The sequence below is a fragment of the Balearica regulorum genome, chromosome 1 (assembly GCF_011004875.1).
Source record: "Balearica regulorum gibbericeps isolate bBalReg1 chromosome 1, bBalReg1.pri, whole genome shotgun sequence".
Lineage (NCBI taxonomy): Eukaryota > Metazoa > Chordata > Aves > Gruiformes > Gruidae > Balearica > Balearica regulorum.
This window is the reverse complement of record NC_046184.1, coordinates 2,565,746-2,584,105: the sequence shown is the minus strand read 5'-3', so window position 1 is coordinate 2,584,105 and position 18,360 is coordinate 2,565,746. Positions and strand designations below refer to the sequence as shown.

The 18,360-nt window shown below is 41.6% G+C and overlaps 1 protein-coding gene across 5 annotated transcripts in view; it reads left to right on the top strand.

Annotated features, from left to right (window-relative positions):
* The window catches only part of EXOC4 (exocyst complex component 4), a 403,799-nt gene that overhangs the window by 142,662 nt on the left and 242,777 nt on the right, over positions 1–18,360 (top strand). Inside the window, exon 10 of one of the 5 annotated variants that reach the window (XM_075756335.1) lies at positions 5,704–5,867. The exons of the other annotated variants lie outside the window; for them this stretch is intronic. Coding sequence (XP_075612450.1) covers positions 5,704–5,852 — 149 coding nt within the window. The 3' untranslated portion in view covers positions 5,853–5,867. Of the gene's footprint in view, positions 1–5,703; positions 5,868–18,360 lie in introns of those variants that run through there. 5 annotated transcript variants of the gene reach the window in all.

The window sequence follows — 18,360 nt, the reverse complement described above, 5'->3', positions numbered from 1 at the left end:
TCACTAGAGGCAATAATTGGCTTGTTCAGAAGTAATGAGATAATTCAGATGTAAATTCATTTTTGAGAGGGGAATTTTAATAATGGATAATCTAGGAAATTATATCATGAATGAAAGAATATTTTGTTTATAAAAGGAACAAGTAATGTAACTACAGAAGGTTAGGGCCATTTCAACTAATTCACAGCTGGAAACAAAATCTGGGAGATTGCTTTTGACTACTCTATAAATGCTATACGTCCTGAGATGTTAGCGCTGGGTTTTTAACAAGACTGCGATCCTCTGAATAAGGAGCTGCAGCATTCGCAGAACTTCGCTGTGGACAGGGTTGGTGTTTGTGGAGATGAACTTGACCATGAGAGTACATGAGTGGTTGTACTAAACTTAAACCTTATGGAAATGTTTTAGTGAACAGAATCCAGGCCTGAGCAGTTGTGTGTTTCGATATTTTGGGGCCTACAGGAAAGCTGGAGAGGGACGTTTGACAAGGGCAGGGAGTGACAGGACAAGGAGAATGGCCTGAAGCTGCAGGAGGGGAGATGGAGATGAGATCTGAGGCAGAACTTCTTCCCTGTGAGGGCGCTGAGGCCCTGGCACAGGTTGCCCAGAGAAGCTGTGGCTGCCTCTGGCTCCCTGGCAGTGTTCAAGGGCAGGTTGGATGGGGCTTTGGGCAACCTGGTCTAGTGGAGGGTGTCCCTACCCATGGCAGGGGGTTGGAACTAGATGGTCTGTGAGGTCCCTTCCAACCCAAACCAGTCTGGGATTCCTTAGACTTTTCTTTAGCATTGCTGTGAATGTCCTTCAGGCAGTTTTGGTGAGCGAGCAGGTGTTTCCCTTTAGGAACAGGGTTTACTATTAGAAGTCTGATTTTGAAGGGCTGGGATTGGCTTATTTAACTTCATAACTTTTCTAATTCTCAAGCAGAACTGCTCTGCCCTGTTTCCATATCTAGTGCTGGCTTACTTTGGAGCTTCTGATAAGTCTTCATGCCTTGTACTTTGAGTCTTTGGGTCTTAAAGTTTAAGTGTGGGTGCCCAGTGAAGTCCTTAGGAGCTATAACTGTGAGTACGAAGCAGTGTGTGTAGGTACTCACCTTCTGTCTTCCACGTTAACATTTTAACTCGGACTCTTTTGTCTGTCAGTTTAGGGATTTGCACAGAGACGTGTGTTAGGAGGTGAGAGACCTTCAGATGGACAGAAGGCGATACATCACTTAATGAAGATGTTATATGCCACCTAGGTGGCACACCAGCTCTGTGGAGTGTGGGCAGGAGAAGGGGTAGAGAGCAGAGGTGCAAGTAACATCTGGCAGGTGGGACCACGCTGGGGAGAATTTCCTTGCACTTCTGGGAAGCAGATATAAAGACAGAATATGTGGAATGGTTTAGGTTTTGCAGGAGCGCGCAAACAAATCAAAAATAGATGAATTGAGCAATGGGACGAAGGTTTGAGATGATGAGCCTTGTTGAAGGACTCTAGATTTAATCGGACAATATCCTTTGTTGACTTTCTTCAGCAGCTTTCCGCTGCTTTCCCCCACGCTGTCCTTTGCCTCACCCTCTTCTTTCTTTTTAATTCAGAAGTATCTGAGCTGCAAGTTGTATGTCAAGCCCTTCTGGTTTGTCCTGTGCTGAAGAGCTGTGGCTAATTTTAATCAAGCTTGAACTGTCATTCCGGTTCATCAATGTCACATTAGCGTCATTCCCGTTCATCAATGTCACATTAACGGTAAATCCGAACTCCCTGATTATTAAAGTGGATGGAAATCACAGCTCTGTGTGTGGCCAAATAGCTACGCATCAAGGGGGTTTTTGATGGGGCCTGATAGTTTAACGCAGGCCTTAATCAAGGGCTCATAACTGTTTTCTCTGCTGGTTTTTATCCTCACGCTATTGAATTGCATTAGCACGTGCATGTGTTCCCTATTTTTGTTTAACACCCACTCTGTCAGGACTGGAGCAGAAACCTGGTTTTAGGCTGAAGCATCGCTCATATTAATGGCTTAGGCCCTCGGTGTTAATGAGACAAAGCGTTTAAGAATTGGTATTTAAGACTGTGAAGATTGGGAAGGTGGGAAATCATTAAAGAGGGAGGGAACATGAACTGTGTTTAGCGCAGAGAACCATGTGTCAGAGCTCTGCCTGTTTTATCCCTGGGATAAATCTTTACTGCATCATTAAACTGGGTTTTACTTGATTATTGCCTCTATTTCTTCCCTTTTCCCTCGGGGCTCTACCTGCCTCTCTACCTTACTCACTTTCTGCAAGTCTTGTACTAGTTTTGATCAAAATAAGCAGTCAGGTCATATTTACAAACTGTAGGTTACGTGTGAATTTGTTTCAGGGTGGTTAATACTTTGCTCTGAAGGTCCAAGGTAAAGCTTTTGGGTTTCTAGTCCAGCCTTCCCATCGTTACTTCTGTGGGCTCAGAGGACAGACAAGGGCTTCCACAATTCAGCGGAAAGGATGTTTTGCCAGGAGCAACGATGGGATGTGATTTCGGAAGCGCAAGTGATGCTCAGGTCGGTGCAGAACCCTGAGAGGTGGTGGGAGGACCCTGGCTCTAGAACCCAACGTTGATGCCTCCAACCATGCATGTGCCCGCAGAAACACAGCCTGTGCCTCGCGTTTGTTTGTCAAGAGCTTCATGTTACTCTGTGCACGTACAGATCAAATATCCCCCCATTCCTACAATAGCCAGTGAATGTCCTTGGACATAATATTGTGTTGAATAAAAAACTGAAAATGTTTTTTTGTGAATTACAAGCATAAGTGCAGAGTATGATCATAAAATCTTATGACTGCTGTTATTCATCAAATCTTTCGGTGCCCTATTGCATTCAGAGGAGTCACTTGCCTACCTGTGGGCCCACCACATCTCCTTTAAAGAATAATTTGCTTTTCCTCAATTGGCATTTTTATTTAACTATAACCACAAAAGGTTCCAGTCCGGTGCAAGGAGAATTCTGGTAATTTATTAGTAATTTGCTGAAATTGCAAGTTAACCAGCAGTGATGCCCAGTTAGCATAACAGGAGTCAGAAGTGTCAGAATGAAGCTAGCCAGGCACCAAAGTCAATGCCTATGTAACCCCCTAAATTTCTCCACACTGAGGAAAGTATATTTATGCTAGAATTATATACAAGGATGGATATATGTGCATGCGTTTAAGACTTGCTGATGGAATAAGCGTTGGGCAAAGGGGTTTGTAATGCTTTTTCTGCACTGAAGACCAGGCTTTTTCTAGCTGAAGCGAGTTGAGCAAGGCCTTGCTGAGTTGCAAAGGTGTATGTTCCCCAATACCTCCCTCAGCTTCTGCATACAATGCTTTCTCAAGAGTTTTTGCCCAACTTTCAGTGTTATAATTGAGTCAGTACTGCCATAGACTTCACTGGCATTAATCTTAATTAATGACAGACCATGCAAGCCTTGTTAAAGTGAACAAGAAAGACTGTCATGCGGTATTTGTCAGTGGCAGATCTGCTCTGTCGAGGAGAGTTACAGTTAACCTTTAACCAGTTATGAAGGCATCTAAAAGGTGCTTCCATCCTCTTTAGCTGTCATCAGACCTGGTTAAAGGTTAACATCTTGCTTCGGGCACCAGGGTCTTGCCAGGGCGCTGTTGTCTTCTAAAAAGTCCACCTGACGCATGGTCTGATTTCCTAGCTCAAAAGATAATGTGAAGATAAAAATGCTAAAAGAAAATGCAAGCTCCATCTTAACAAAAGCAACAAAGTATGAGAGCACGTGTTGGAAACAACTAATTCCTGCGTGCAGTCTTCATTAGGGAGTCCTGGACTTAATTGGAGTCCTTAAACCAAACTCTGGTGGCTTCTTTACCCTGGTGTCTTGCTTCCAGTGCCGACGTTGTCACTTGTCAAAAAAAACACTCTTTAGGAATAAGCTCAGTTCCTTGTTTCCTCTTGTGCTTTTCTCTTTTTTGGTCTGTTTGTAGGATGTATTCAAATAGTGTAGTACCTGGGATGGGATTTGTCAGGGTTCAGCATCTCCTGCCTCTGAATTCTTCCACCTGAAGAAGCAGATGAATTGAAGCTCTGGCTTGGCAGCATTGGGCAGCTGGAAAAAAATGAGAAGAAGGATGATGGATGTAGGGAGACCTTGTGCTTGAAAACTTGCGGTGCTTAACATAGAGATGGGCTAAATGGAATATGAAGTATGCAAGGGTGGCAGAGCCTGCTTCTCTGAAGTCTCTGGTGGCATGGAAAGCCTTTGGTCTCAAGATCCCCAGTGAAGGTGAATCGCAGATGCTACTTGCAAAACTGAATGGACTTTATAATTCAGGAGTATCTTCCAAATGGCCAGAGCAGTATCTTGCAGGTGAAAACTTCATACTGGACCTCAACAGATACAAAGGCAGGTTATAGCTACAAAGTTCATGTCTGGTTCTAAAATCAGCTTAGGTTTGGGTTTGTCAGCTGCTGACCAGCGGTTTTAAAGCTGTAGCGGAGTCTGGAAAGCATAAAACTGAGTGTAACTAACTCTGCCCGAGCACAGGGTTCACCCAAGGACAGAAGTGTAGTGGTTTCCTTTCTCAGCAGATATTTTATAGCTTTCATGTTGCGATGTGTTACGGGGTTGTAGTTGTGTGGAAATCACTGCTACCAAAGGAAGATCGTTCTTTGAGGATAAATAATGTGTTGGTACCTGTTTGTCTAAACCTTGGTGGAACCCAGAATCTGTATATAAGTTTTCTGCCTTCTAAGTCATAAAGAAATGGCATTCTGATAATGCTTCTTTATTTAAGATATATCATACCTATAGACAAAAACCTAAACAAAACCAGCATTTACCTTTTCCTGATGATATCCACCTATGGTGGAAAAAAATACCAGGTTTTGGGACATATTATTTGTCAATTAATTGCTACTGAGATTTACCTAGAACCGCCACGCAGGGGAAATGAACAATGACACAATTTACAAACAAGAGTAATTTCAGCTGTTTATACACAATTACATCTCTGCTCCCTAAGGAAACTCTTGAAGGAACATTGTAAGTTTAAGAACAGCTTTATTTTTACAAACACTTTTTTTAATTGCTGAGTCGAAGTTGTGTTTATTACCGAAAATTCCCAAGGCTTTTTGCAAACAGTACAATCTCCTTAACACAGGCCCGATTTAGTTATGTATTTTCGTCCTCCTGGTTATACTCTATTGTTCTCATCTCTCTTCTTAAACTCATTTAGTCTCCGAGTTCCCATATATTATGCTAACTATCCCTGTTTTCTCTCAACCATTTCCAGCCTTAACAAAACACTTTCCTCTTAAATACTGTCCTCATATAAAGGCTTTTGAAGTATTATAGAAATATTCCTAATTAGTCAGTGTAAGCCTTGTGTAAAGTGTCTTGATGTTAAGTCGATTTTACAGAACAATAAAGGAAGGAGCAGAGAGGGTTTTTCCTCATTTACGTGCACTGCCAAAGGCGGTATTGTACTGCCTGACTCTTGGGTATGTCCTAATCCACTTCATCCGAATGCCTTCTCCAAAATTCATGGTGGATCGTGCAATGCCCACAGCATCTCTGCACGGGTTAAACTGCTTCCATACTTTGTCAGGTACAAAACCCTTTGGGTTTTTTAGGGTCGATTGCTGTGCTGTTATGGACAGTTCCTGCTTCCTTTCTCTGACTTTTGTTCAACTTTTCTTTGTAAAGTTTCCTGCCTTCTGTGTCTTCTTTTGCAGGCTTTTTGCCTGAAGAGTGGAAGAGGATTGAACCTAAGGGAGACTTTGGGTTTTTTCTTTGTTCCACCTTCCAGCATTCCCCTCAACACTTTGCCACTCATCTAGGGTCTGAGGTTCCCAGGCAAGGATTAACCTGTACCCCAGGTTAGTAGCAGAGGGATGAGGAGGAGGATAGTCCAGTGCCACCTTGTAATGCAGCCTCCACTGCTGGAGGAAGATCTCCAGATACATCTGATCCGACAGGCAGTGAATGGATGCAAAAGAACAGGCTCCCCTGGCTTAGCACACAATTTCTTGAATTCCCTTTGAGACCTTTCCCAAAGGATTCCATGAGATTGTGACCTATTTTTGGTGTTAGTGTCTTGAAATAATCAAATTATACTCCCCATCTAGGAGCTATTTTATATATAACTACTAAAAGCAGCCATGTAGGAAAAGTCCGCAGCTCTGATACATTTTTCTTCATTTCTATTCTGTGGCCCCAAATACGGTTCCTGGGCAAGAGCTGAGTATAAACTGATGTCAGTGGTCAGGGAAGAATATAGGATGTTACCAACTATTCAGTTCATTTCAGGACCAGTGGCAATTTCTTAAATCTCGAGTGACCTGAAAAAACAGTGTCTTTTTGTTTTCTCTTCTTTCTCCCCAGTCTCTGTAATCCTTTCAACATGTGCATAAATGGATTTCTTGCAAAACGCTTTTTGGCACAATGACCTATCTTAGTGATTTCCGCCAAACACTCATTACCCCTTTGTGCGAAAGCCATTTCCCTAAATTCTCTGATTCCAACATCTTGATTTCCGAGTGCCTGTTTCATTTTTCTTTTTTTCTTTGCCATTAACAGGAATTTCTGAATACATCTCCTTGCAACAAATTAAATGAGGTTACAGCTCGGTGTCCCATCTGTACAAGAGCTTCAGCTCTGCTTTGTGTCTTGAATCTTTGAACTTTGGCTTTGTCCTTTTGGTTGTTGTTCTCTGAATGCTTTGGCACGAGGACAAAATTAAAAAGCACTTTAGCTATTGCTGAATGGTAGGTGATGTTGAACCCCGTTCTTGAAATGGAAATTAAAGCCCCGTCTTTTTTACGTTCCTTTTCTTAAGCAACAGGATATTGATCCGCTGGGTTGAAGTCTTTAAAAAAAATGCTGTTATCTTCCCAGTTTATTTTTCTGGAGGAGCATGTTTTAGTTATCTCTGCGTTTAGCGGTATGAAAGAACATGGAGATCAGATTTAGGTTATTAGGGGGATAAATCTTATGCTCCATTCTGTGCTTTCTTATTCTGCCTTGTACCAGTGATAAAAGCCAGGGGATCTGAAGCCAAGCTTTGTCTGAAAGTTTTTTAGCTCTGAAAAAGGTTCTTGTTAAATGCCTATTTGAGATTAAAGTGAGATGCATGAAAACCATTGATGTGCTAAGCCCAAGCAAGCGAGTTTAGTTCCTATTTTGAGTTTCAATGTGTTGTATTACAGTTAGGTGCAAATCTTTGTGCAGGATCATTGTACAAGCGCTACGCCAGCTCTGCCGCGTAGTCGCGTTCTGCTGTTAACCGACACGTAAGAGCGAGGTGGGAGCTTCCGAAGTTGGACCCGTTTCATGAGTTGTGGTGACTTTGTAGTGGCTGTTCATAGCAGCAAGCCCAAGGTCTGGGATCTGGGATCTCTGTAGTATTGTTGCAAAGGGACTGTGTAAGTGCTCGCTGCTAACGGAATATTAAAATCCTCCATGATTTGGCTCTGTCACTCTCTGCCCAACTCTGGAGCTTTCACATTAGCAAAAGAGAAAAAATTGGCTCCTCTACACTTGATGTCTCATGCAGTATTTTGAATGCCTTCTGCAGCATGAGATTAAAATTTAAATACTCGAGGTCAGTTGGAGAAAGAAGTAATGTGGCGTCCCTCGGTTGTTCTGCGATCTTATCGCAGTATTCTGTCACATGCTGATATAGTGCCAAAGCATATGGATCTCCATATGGTGACTCTTTCTGGTTGCCTACCACCTGTAGTCAAGCTGATTTTCAGTCACTGAATTTGCCGAAGAAATAAAGCAAAATAAGTACAGCAGTGAAATGAGATTGCAGTGGTAAAGGCTGAAGTTTTATGTGACTTGCTGTTGTTACAGTAATTACTAGAAGAAGAAAAAAAAATAAACAAATGGATTTAATGAGCATGTCAGTAATCCAGGAACAAGTGTTTCCAACACCTCGTTAGTGGGGGTGAGGTGGGCTCCAAACGCTTTCTTGTTTCCAAAAAGACAAACTAATTTTTGTTTTGATTCAGCTTCTGTGAGAAGATGGAATTAAAGCAGGTTGGATGTCTTCAAAAGTAATACTGCTAACTGGTTTAAATGCCTCTTCATGGCTCAGAAATAATGATGTGATTAATAACATTTACTATTTTGAATGATGAAAAAGAAAGAAAAATACATCCCATGAATGATTTGCTGTAAGGCTTTTCTGCTAAGGAGGGTTTCTTTAAAATAGAATACAGAAAATCATGTATGGATATATATATGTATATTTAACATCTTTTTTTTTTAATAAAATCTTATTTTCAAGCAGCTGTGTTACTGCTTTGGATGGTGTAAAGCCATGTAGTTGCATCACAGTTAATTGTAGGAATACTTAGCTCAATAGCAAGGTGATGGAGTAAGTATACACCCTCATTATGTTTTACTGGGCTTGGTCTGTCTCCCTGATACGCTAATTCTTACTGGCAGAGTGTTGAGGAAAGAGGGAGTAATGTTAAAACACTCCCGTTGCCGGTACATGCATCTCCAGATGTCAATAAGCAAATACACGAGATTAGTGCTGGTTCATCACGTCTTTGGAACAGTTTTGGCCAACCCAGCATCTGTAGTTAAAGAAAATGTTCTGCAACACCTGTAGGATGGATTCCTTCTAGGTGTGGGGCCTTCCTCACTGCTATGGGGTCAGATCTACCTTGTACATATGCTGCTCGGTGGTGTAAAAGGCAGATGCACAGGGTGTAGTTTTGGCTAGTGTGACCCCAAATCTTTGAAGGCCAGAGTCAAAGGGTACAATTTGGGGCTGCTTTTCTTCAATCAGAGATGTTTTCTAGTGCTCGTAGATCTGCTCTCGATAGGAAGACCTGTGTCCTCTTTTATTCTGTTACAAGCATGCTGCTTTGTCTCCTCCTGCTTTCCATAGGTTACTTTTCTCACACATATAGGTTGTTCTGGTGATGTGATGGGGATGGCATAGCTGTTTCATGCTTTTAGGACTGTCTTTTTAAATTCTTCCATTGATATCTGGTGATAAAGGTACCATCCAGCTTTGCAAAAATCCTTCCATGCTCATCACTCGTGTTTTAACTACGCCTCTACTCATTTGATGTTAGATCCTGCCCAAAATTTCTTGCGGTTTTACCCGTACCTTAGGGATAAGCAATGTGCTGCCTCGATGGAAAGGATTTGAAGTGGCTTTAGGTACTCTTGCCATATTTACCTTTCCACACTCGTATAGCCAGAAAGAATTTCATTGGTTTCTTTTAAAATAATTTTGCAGTTGGGTGATCTTGATTGTTTTGAGTGGTACTCCAAGGCTCTGTACAATAGGGAACAGGACTTTTTCAAGTTCTCACAGACAGCTGTGGTCACCATAAAGCTTTGGTTGACATTGTGGTAGGGATTTTTGATTGGGAACTTCCCTTGACCCATGCAGCTGAGGTCTCCTGTAGGCAAGAACAATTTACCCTATTCCGCAGGGTAGATATAAACCACTGCATTAACCAGCTGTAATTCTTATGTTTCCCTAGCATCTTTTTGTCTGGGCAGGAATTCTATCTTCCACACAGATAAGAGTTTGATGTGACTGAATTAAATGAATCTTGGTAGAACTTCCTGCCACTATAGCATGATGCCATCTTCTTTGCTTCTCACTTGTAGAGAGAGTATTTGGGTTCTGAAGTAAAGAGCCCATGGGTGCAAAACCTTGCATTTATACCCCAGTCGCTAGATTCAGCAACATGTTTAGGTGCTCTAGAGAAGAGATGGACCTTCTGAGTAGAATATAAGCTCTTTGCTTCATCTTTTCCCTCAGAGAATTCCTCCATCTTCATCATCCCGACTGTTTATGCTGGCAACTAAAAATCTCTTCTGGTGATCACCCATAGTCTCCTGTGGTGCTTCTTTTCTGTTATCTTTTTAAAATTTTAATTTCATGTCTTTCCTCAGTGCAGGCTATTTATTTTGTGAGTCAAGATTAAATGCAGAAACTGTGAGAAATGAAGTGTAATATGGAGAGATTAAAAAAAGAGCCAGGCATGTTCTGCCAATAGCTGTCATGGGTGAATACAGTTGAGATGCATTTATATATCGTCTGTTACTGAGATGAGTAGCACCAAACCTCAATTTTTTTGGATTCCAGTTCTTCTCCAGATCTGTTTTGTTTCTTTTCTCAATGGATTTTCCTTTGTGGAGCCAGGTTTAGAACTGGGATAGACAGGTTACCTTGACTAGAACAAGAGCCCACCCAAGTCCTCATCCTCGGACCCAAAGGAAGCTTGATCCAGAAGGTCTTTGAAACAAGCAGAGGTAAAACAGGCCAGTTTCTGCCAAATATATGTTGTTTGCAAACGCTAGCAGTCAGGTTCTCTGTGCAGGTGCTGTTACAACCCAGCGTTGCGGGTGTTGCACTGGTACGAGATGCAGGGAAATTTATCTATTTTTAAATATATATCCCATATCTTATTTTTAACTTTTTTTTAAAGTAACGTCATGCGTGATTTTGCAATAATCTGTAGTTTTGGCACTGTGTTATATTTCTCAGGTTTTGTTCTGGTGCAACGAAGGAGAGAGGTGTGCAATATTTTATAACCCAAGGGAAGAAGTGCTGGACATCCGAAGTTCTGGTTTCTGCTTTCCAGGACTGCTTGCGGCTGGCGTTTAAATCAAGCCACAGATGCTAACTGCATGCGGCAGATACTCATCTGTGTAAGACAGTTTTTATGTATATTGGATGGTGTTCAGGCTCTAAATGATGAAGGCAGTTTAAGGAGTTGAATGTAATAGGTAATGACTTCAGGACATATCAGAAGAGATTTGTTTTTGTTATGTCTATACAATTATTTTGCGAGGGCCATTTCTTCCCAAGTAACTGCATCTGGAATCGAAAAATTCAAACGTGTGCATTTACTTTCTTCCCTCTTACTTTATTTAAAAGCCCCAGCTTTTCTGTTCAGTTCCAGCTAGAAGAACAGTTTCAGCTGAAAATACCGTGTTTTCAGCTAATCGAAACATTCTTTATGACTGAGTGTACCCAAGGTCTTGGGGATCTGTATTTAATTTTCTGTCTGCTGGAAAAAAAAAAGAGAAGTCCCAGGAAATTAACTTTTTTTTGATTCTCTTTCCAACCAGCGTACCAAATATGTATTTGAGCCACCTTTTTACTGTCCCCCTCGTCCAGCAGTTCGGTGTCTTTACTGCGCATATAGAGGACAGCTTTTAATGCTCTGGCTTTCACACACCGGGACATGTAGCTCCACGGCAGAAAAGGACCAAATCGTTGAATTTCCCAGGAAGAATTTTGTGTACGTGTGTACGGCAGCACATAGTTAGGTCATTAAAATCCAGTCAGTTACCTGCACTCCTGAGCTTGCCACCAGATATGTCCTTAATGGATTGTTGTAGCTTTAATGAAATCCAGTCTCGCTGAATCACTAAACTCGCTTTCTCCGGGAAGGCTCTTTACAGGGACCTGACAGATCACCTCTCCAGTGCTTCCAGACGTCCTGGCTCTCTAATTCTTCTCCATAATGAGTTTTGTGCTGCACGATAAAATATTCATGTTAAAATAGGTTCTAAACTAATTATCTGCAGCCAGCAGTTGCCAGTGCAGTCATTTGCTGTTAGCTTGGCTCAAGTTAATGGCTTGTATTTCAGTACAAATAGTCCCTCCTGGCTGTTTCCTGTCACTGATTCTTATCCTAAATGGAATTTCCATATGTGTCTGGAGCTAATTCTTCTGACGTCCAAAGGAGCTTTCTCCTTCTACTTCTACACCCCGTTTCTAAAGAGGAGGATGTGTTATGTATTATGCAGTTGCTGCAACTGCTGTTTCCTTAGAAGCAATCGCCTAGTAGGTCTTTTTCTCTGCGCTCGGTGTCGTTATAATCTGAGCTTTCTTTTTACCGCGTGCATTTTTAGCAGCAGTAGAAAATAGATGTTCATACAGTGACCATTCTGTTTGGGTGTTGAAGTTACACAGGGGAAAAAGGGAAGAAAGTGATATATCGCGGGAAGATACACAGGTAAAATAAGCTCAACGTTTATCTGGAGGTATCACATTAAACTGGCATCATTAGAAAATCCTGCCTATGTTGGTTTTGAGCTTGAAAGTGCCCTTAAAGAGGAATATGATAGATGGAGGCTGAATAAAATGGCGCTGGGTTTCAAAAGGGCTAATGACTTTTTTTAATTTTCTGTATTAGCTGTGTGTGGTAATCAAAAGCTTCAGGGTTTTTCCTCCCTTTTTTCTCTCAGAGACAAGTTTGTATTAAAAATATTGACAGATTTTAATCTCTTAATATTGCCATATGTCCACAGACTGTAAAAATGTCACTAAGTGTATGAAAGTAATTTTTGCTAATCACATGTCCGTATGCCTAATTGTTGGGGGGATCAAGGCCTCTGAGTACTAACATGGAAATAATTTAAAAATATGGTTGGGTTTTTGGGGAGGGTTGCTTTTTTTTAAAAAAAAAAAAATCTTCATGTTTATAGTAAGTAATTTAAACAGCTTGCAGGGAGAAAAAATCTGCTCTAGTCTACACTAATTTTTTCCCACATTAGTCCTAATGGGACTCTTGTAATCTGACATGTCTAAGAAATTCATTTAGACATTTAAATTTACTATAGATTCACAAGTATGTATTACAGAAATGAAGACAAACTCTTGCTACAGCCGTCTAAAGCTATTTGATAGCTGAAAAGATTATTCCATTTTCAATTAAACTTCAACTGACGTACACAGACTTCACTCAATCCAGTGGATCTTCTTCAGCTCCCCGTGCACCCCGCATGGATGGACCCTTGGTGTGCTCTTTGGGAGCAGAGGGGGTTCACCCGACATCCATTGGAAAGGAAACTTCTGCAAAATCATTGACGTTGCAGCATGTGCAAAACCTTTCCGTGGTCTGCACAGGACACTCCACCTTGTGCGAGATCTGCTCATTTTCCTGTTACTTTGTGTTATTTGTTGTGGTATTTCACCATTAAACCAAGGTTATGAGCTTGGTGAGGCAAGGCACCGTCTTTAGCTTCATGCATCGTTAAGAGCCCCTCTGGGGTCTCTGATTTATGGAATTTCAGCTTTAGATGGACAGAAGTTTGCAGACAACACCAAGTTGGGTGGGAGTGTTGATCTGCTTGAGGGTAAGAAGGCTGGATTGATGGCCTGAGGCCAGCTGTATGAGGTTCAACAAGGCTCAGGGCTGGGTCCTGCACTCGGGTCACAACAACCCCAGGCAACGCTACAGGCTTGGGGCAGAGTGGCTGGAAAGCTGCCCAGCCGAAAAGGACCTGGGGGTGTTGGTCAACAGCCAGCTGAATATGAGCCAGCAGTGTGCCCAGGTGGTCAAGAAGGCCAACAGCATCCTGGCTTGTATCAGAAATGGTGTGGCCAGCAGGACCAGGGCAGTGATCGTCCCCCTGGACTCGGCACTGGTGAGGCTGCTCCTCACGTACTGTGTTCAGTTTTGGGCCCCTCACTACAAGAAGGACATTGAGGTGCTGGAGCGTGTCCAGAGAAGGGCAATGAAGCTGGTGAAGGGTCTGGAGCACAAGTGTGATGAGGAGCGGCTGAGGGAATTGGGGGTGTTTAGCCTGGAGAAAAGGAGGCTGAGGGGAGACCTGATTGCTCCCTACAACTCCCTGAAAGGAGGTTGTAGCCAGGTGGGGGTCGGTCTCTTCTCCCAAGTAACAAGCAATAGGACAAGAGGAAATGGCCTCAAGTTGCTCCAGGGGAGGTTTAGATTGGATATTGGGAAAAATTTCTTCACCAGAAGGGTTGTCAAGCATTGGAACAGGCTGCCCAGGGAAGTGGTGGAGTCACCATCCCTGGAGGTGATTCAAAGCCGTGTAGATGTGGAGCTTAGGGACATGGTTTAGTGGTGGACTTGGCAGTGCTAGGTTAATGGTTGGGCTCGATGATCTCAAAGGTCTTTTCCAATCAAAAAGATTCTATGATTCTATGAATAATGAGGAAGGAGGAAGAAATGGAGGAAACAAAAGCAGAACGAGTTAATACTTGAAGGAACTGAGAGACTTGATTTACAGGCAGTAACAGATGTTACTCTGAAATATTTTTAATGGATTTTTATCATTGTATGTATAAGCCTTTGTCATCAACAGAGACATCAAATGACAAAAGCCTCCCCCTCGCTCTCGTGGTGCCATGAAAGAGTTGGGGAAGGTCTATTGAGTTTTTATGGGTGGCTTATGCATCTGACATGAATCTTAAATCTCTAAGGATTTGGGAGGAAGTAAATAAAACTAATCGCATTGTTAGTTTATATGTTTTCCATGTTGTGCAGTGGTGCTTTGGTGCATACGCTTAGTTGGGCTCCAAAAAGAGGGGAGAAAATAGTCTTTTGTCTGTACATTATAAAGCTCTGAAAGTGTAATGAAGATTTACATTATGTAAAGTTTAGCATAAGAAATTTTTACCACTATCAATCTGTTTCATATTGATGCTGAATTTTGCACATCTTCAATATTTATGAAATTAAGAAGTAAAAGGAAACCCAGCAATGCAGATTAGTATGCGTGTGATTTGTTTCCTTTTCTCCTTGGCTCTATTTTCCAAATAATCCTTGTCTCTACAGAGTATGAATATCCAGAAAAGCATTAAGTGATGCGACTTGAATCTCTCGTGCAAGGAACCAGAGGAACGCTCCTTTATAGTAGGACTTGAGGGAATACAAGTTTCTTCCTTTATTATTTTGTATTCTGGAATGCCCTTGTTCATAAATACATAGTTTGCTGTATGCTTTTTCTGAAATGCTCATCCCTCTCAGAGTGTTGCTGAAGTGATGATTTTCTGATGATGAAAGATTATTGATAGAAGCTAGAAATTGATATCTTGATCGTGGCTGTGCTTTCAGGTATTTGATCACCGGTATATCAATGATAATTTCTTCAATATCCGCTTGATTTGGGAAAAAATAACCCTGTCTCTTTAGAAGTGAGTGGAATGAATGTTATCTTACCAAGAGATGAATGTAGATTTAAAATTCAGTTGATAGCAGCTATATTATGGTTTTAGCTTGATTTTCTAGGAAATGAGTCCTATCATAAAGGAAATGAGTCCTTTATGATTGTTCTGTCTGTCCCTCCCTGCTAACGTGATTGATATCAGCCAAATCTGAAAGAAGCAGAAGATGCAAAGACGTGCAGTTCCTGCGGGGAGTAGGAAAAATGAGTATCAGCAACGGCACAGAGGAGAAAAACAGCGAGGGAAAAGCAGGTAAAACTTGGCTGCTCTGGTTAGCAGAAGCCACTGGCCAGGGACGAGACACGGAGCTTCAAACCACCCGTGTTTGATGGTGTCTCCTGGGCAAATGTTGTAGGGAACGTATGGAGATTTATGGATATTGCAGTGTGCGAAGCTGAAGGGACAAAGGAAACACATCTGTTTCTCTAAGTGTTGATCCTTAAATGGTTTTTGCAACCGGAAGTGGAACTAGTATTTAGTTATTACAAGGCATTTCTATTATAGATTTGGGGTTGATTTTTCTTAATGTTCAACATCCTCCACTGTACTCAAAACCAACTCCGAGCAGTAGGAGTGTTCACCGTGCCTGATAACGGTGGAACTTCACTTTTCTCAAGTCAGAATTGAGTCCCTCACACACACTTCTTTCTCTCACCCCAGATCCGTGATTTCTTACTAGTCTGTATATGCGTATAAGAATATAAAAACCTCTTGCACGTAAAAACCCTCTTTGTTCTTGAGAATCAGGTATCTTGATTTCAAGAGACTTGCCATGAACACCCCTGAGGTTGCTGAGGCTGCACAGCACCCTGACGTTCTTTGGAGGACAGGAGCATCCTGAGGACTTCTACCACCACTGCGGTACCCTTAACTGTGCATCAGGGGAGTTTTTGGTCAACAACTGTGGGCTTATCTTTTAGCTTTGAGCAGAGCCTAACATGGAGTATGGACAAAAGTTGTGTGAATTAGCACAGTGTGGTACTGAGGTTAATTAGCTCTGGTGCGAGGCATTAAACTAGGTTTTGCGTCTTGCTGGCTGCGTAAATGTGAGTAGTGGGTTCTTGTTTAATATGGTTTAAGCGTGACCTAGGTCCTCCTAGGAGTTCTTCCACCTCCACGTTGTCTCTGTGTGTAGGAATTTAGCTCATCTGCCCCCATTCCGTTTGCAATCACTAAGAGGTCTGACAGAAATAGCTGTGCTGCGAGGCGAGAGCGTCGGTAGAGTGCTGCGTCAGACACTCACTGGTCCGATGTTTCTTCAGACTGGAGGAGGACGAGCCTTTTACAGATATCACGTGAATTTATAAGGGAAGCAAAAAGTTTTGGCTACGTGAAACATCAGGCAAGCAAAATCTGCAGTGGGGAGAATATTCTCAGGTTTAAGGAGCATCAGCTTTGCCTTGACACCCCTCATTAGACGGTATGACTTCAACCAAGTTGAATGTAGACTACTTTGGTATTTAAGTCCTAACGTTGTCCGCTGGAAAACGCGTGGGGTTGGCAGTTGCTGACCTTTCGCATCTGCCTTGTCTAACTGTCCTTTGAGAGAAACCGCTCAAGTATCCCGAGCCATAATTTCCTTATCTGTGGAAGAGAAATAATGACGCTAATGACTTGTAAGACCTCACTGATTGTGAAGACTGATTAGTTCATGCTTAGAAATCACTGAAAATGCTCTGTAGTGTAATATTTATTAATAATAGCACTCTCTCAGATGAACGAAAATGTTGGTCTCGCTTGTAGTATTTCTGTAAGTCTTAAGAGGGAGGAAAGAAAAAAAAATTAAAGCCAAATCATGGGTTAAACTGAGATAATCCTGGGTAAGTCAGTTAAAGCGGGAGAAATCCCTAGAAAAGAGTAGCTGTATTTATAATGAGTGGTTCAGATAGTGCAAATTGTGCTGTGTCTCCATTCCCATCCTGATCTAACTGCTTAAGGAGTCCAGGAAAAAAAAAAAGCAGCTTATCATGCTATTATTAATTGTTATGGCTCTTAATAGGGATTTTTAACTTGAATTCTTTGACTCATCCCTTTTTTGCTTTTTTTTCTCCCTTTTTTTTTTTTTTTTGCTTACTGGCCCCCCGTGGCCTAACCAAATACCTTCCTAATTAAATTTAATAATAGAAAGAATCATTAGTGAGGTGTGTTGTCTGCTGGGAGAGAGGATGGTTGAGACAGATGTGAACAGAAGAGAAATGATTTCTGGAGTTTCTGCTGAACTTCTCAAAACTCGGACCCGAAGCGGTGGAAGAGGAGTCACAGGGGTGCTGGCAGGGAAGGGTTAAACGTGAAGTTTGATCTTTTCTTTTCCAGGGAGTGTTTTGCTGGCATACATTAGAGCAAAAGGGGCTATAAACTTTATTTTGAGAGCCCTAAAGAAAAGTAAGCTTTGTGTACCAAGTCCCAAGAGTTTTTAAGAAAGTGGCTCAATTTAGTTAAATTGTGAATGAGTATTCTCCTGTGAACATCTGTAAACTGTTGAGTTTAATTGCCCTGCAGCTGGCTCGGATTGTAGCTTTGGGGGGATTTTTCTTTTTTCTTTTACTTGGTTTCCTGGTGTCATTTGTTTTTTGGTTTGGATTTTTTTTTTGCATGTTAAAAAGTAAATAATAACACATACACATCCCCTTCAAAGAGCCCTAAAGAGAAGTGGGCTTATCTGATAGAGCATCCTTTTGGAGGCACCTCTTACTGCCTGAGCAGCAATGGGTTCCAGCTGCTTGTGGGGGTGTGGAAGGTGTTTGGGAACTTGGCTGATTGGATTTGTTTGCTTTACATTGTGGTTTTTCCCATTTTTAGATTGTTTTCAGTCTTTTTTTTTTTTTTTTTGACCGCGTTAACAGGCAGGGTTGGATGGTTTATATAGTGGAACTCAGCTTTGAATAGTGAGAAGGGAAGGGACAAATGCTTTTCTTTTGTCCGGCGGCGATGTGAATGTAACGGTGGGTTTTTAGTACTACTACTACTATAGTCCCGTAGAAATAATATAAAGAATGAGTTTGGTTGTCATTATCTTATGGCCTCAATGTTGTGCATTGGCAGAGAGAACAGAATAGAACAGAATTAGATGACCACGTTATGGTACAAGGTGCGACCACGGCCTTAAATTGACCTGCCAAGATTCTTGATTTCAAAGTGCAAAACCCACTGAATGGCCTAACTTGTTTTTTTTTTTTTTTTAATTATTATTATTTTCTCCTCAGAGAAAATTTTTCCTGGCTACTAATTAACTCACTTTGTTTTTACCATTTGTTAAGCTTAGAACTTTAAAGCTGGCTCTGCAGATTTAGGTTTTTTTGCTGCTTTTCTTTTTTTTTTCCCCCCAAGGTAAAGATGCTCTTCATATCAGAAAAGAGCTAGATACATTAGCATGTATTAACAATGTTAAAATCATATTATCTGTCCTGGATTTTGCAAAACTGAA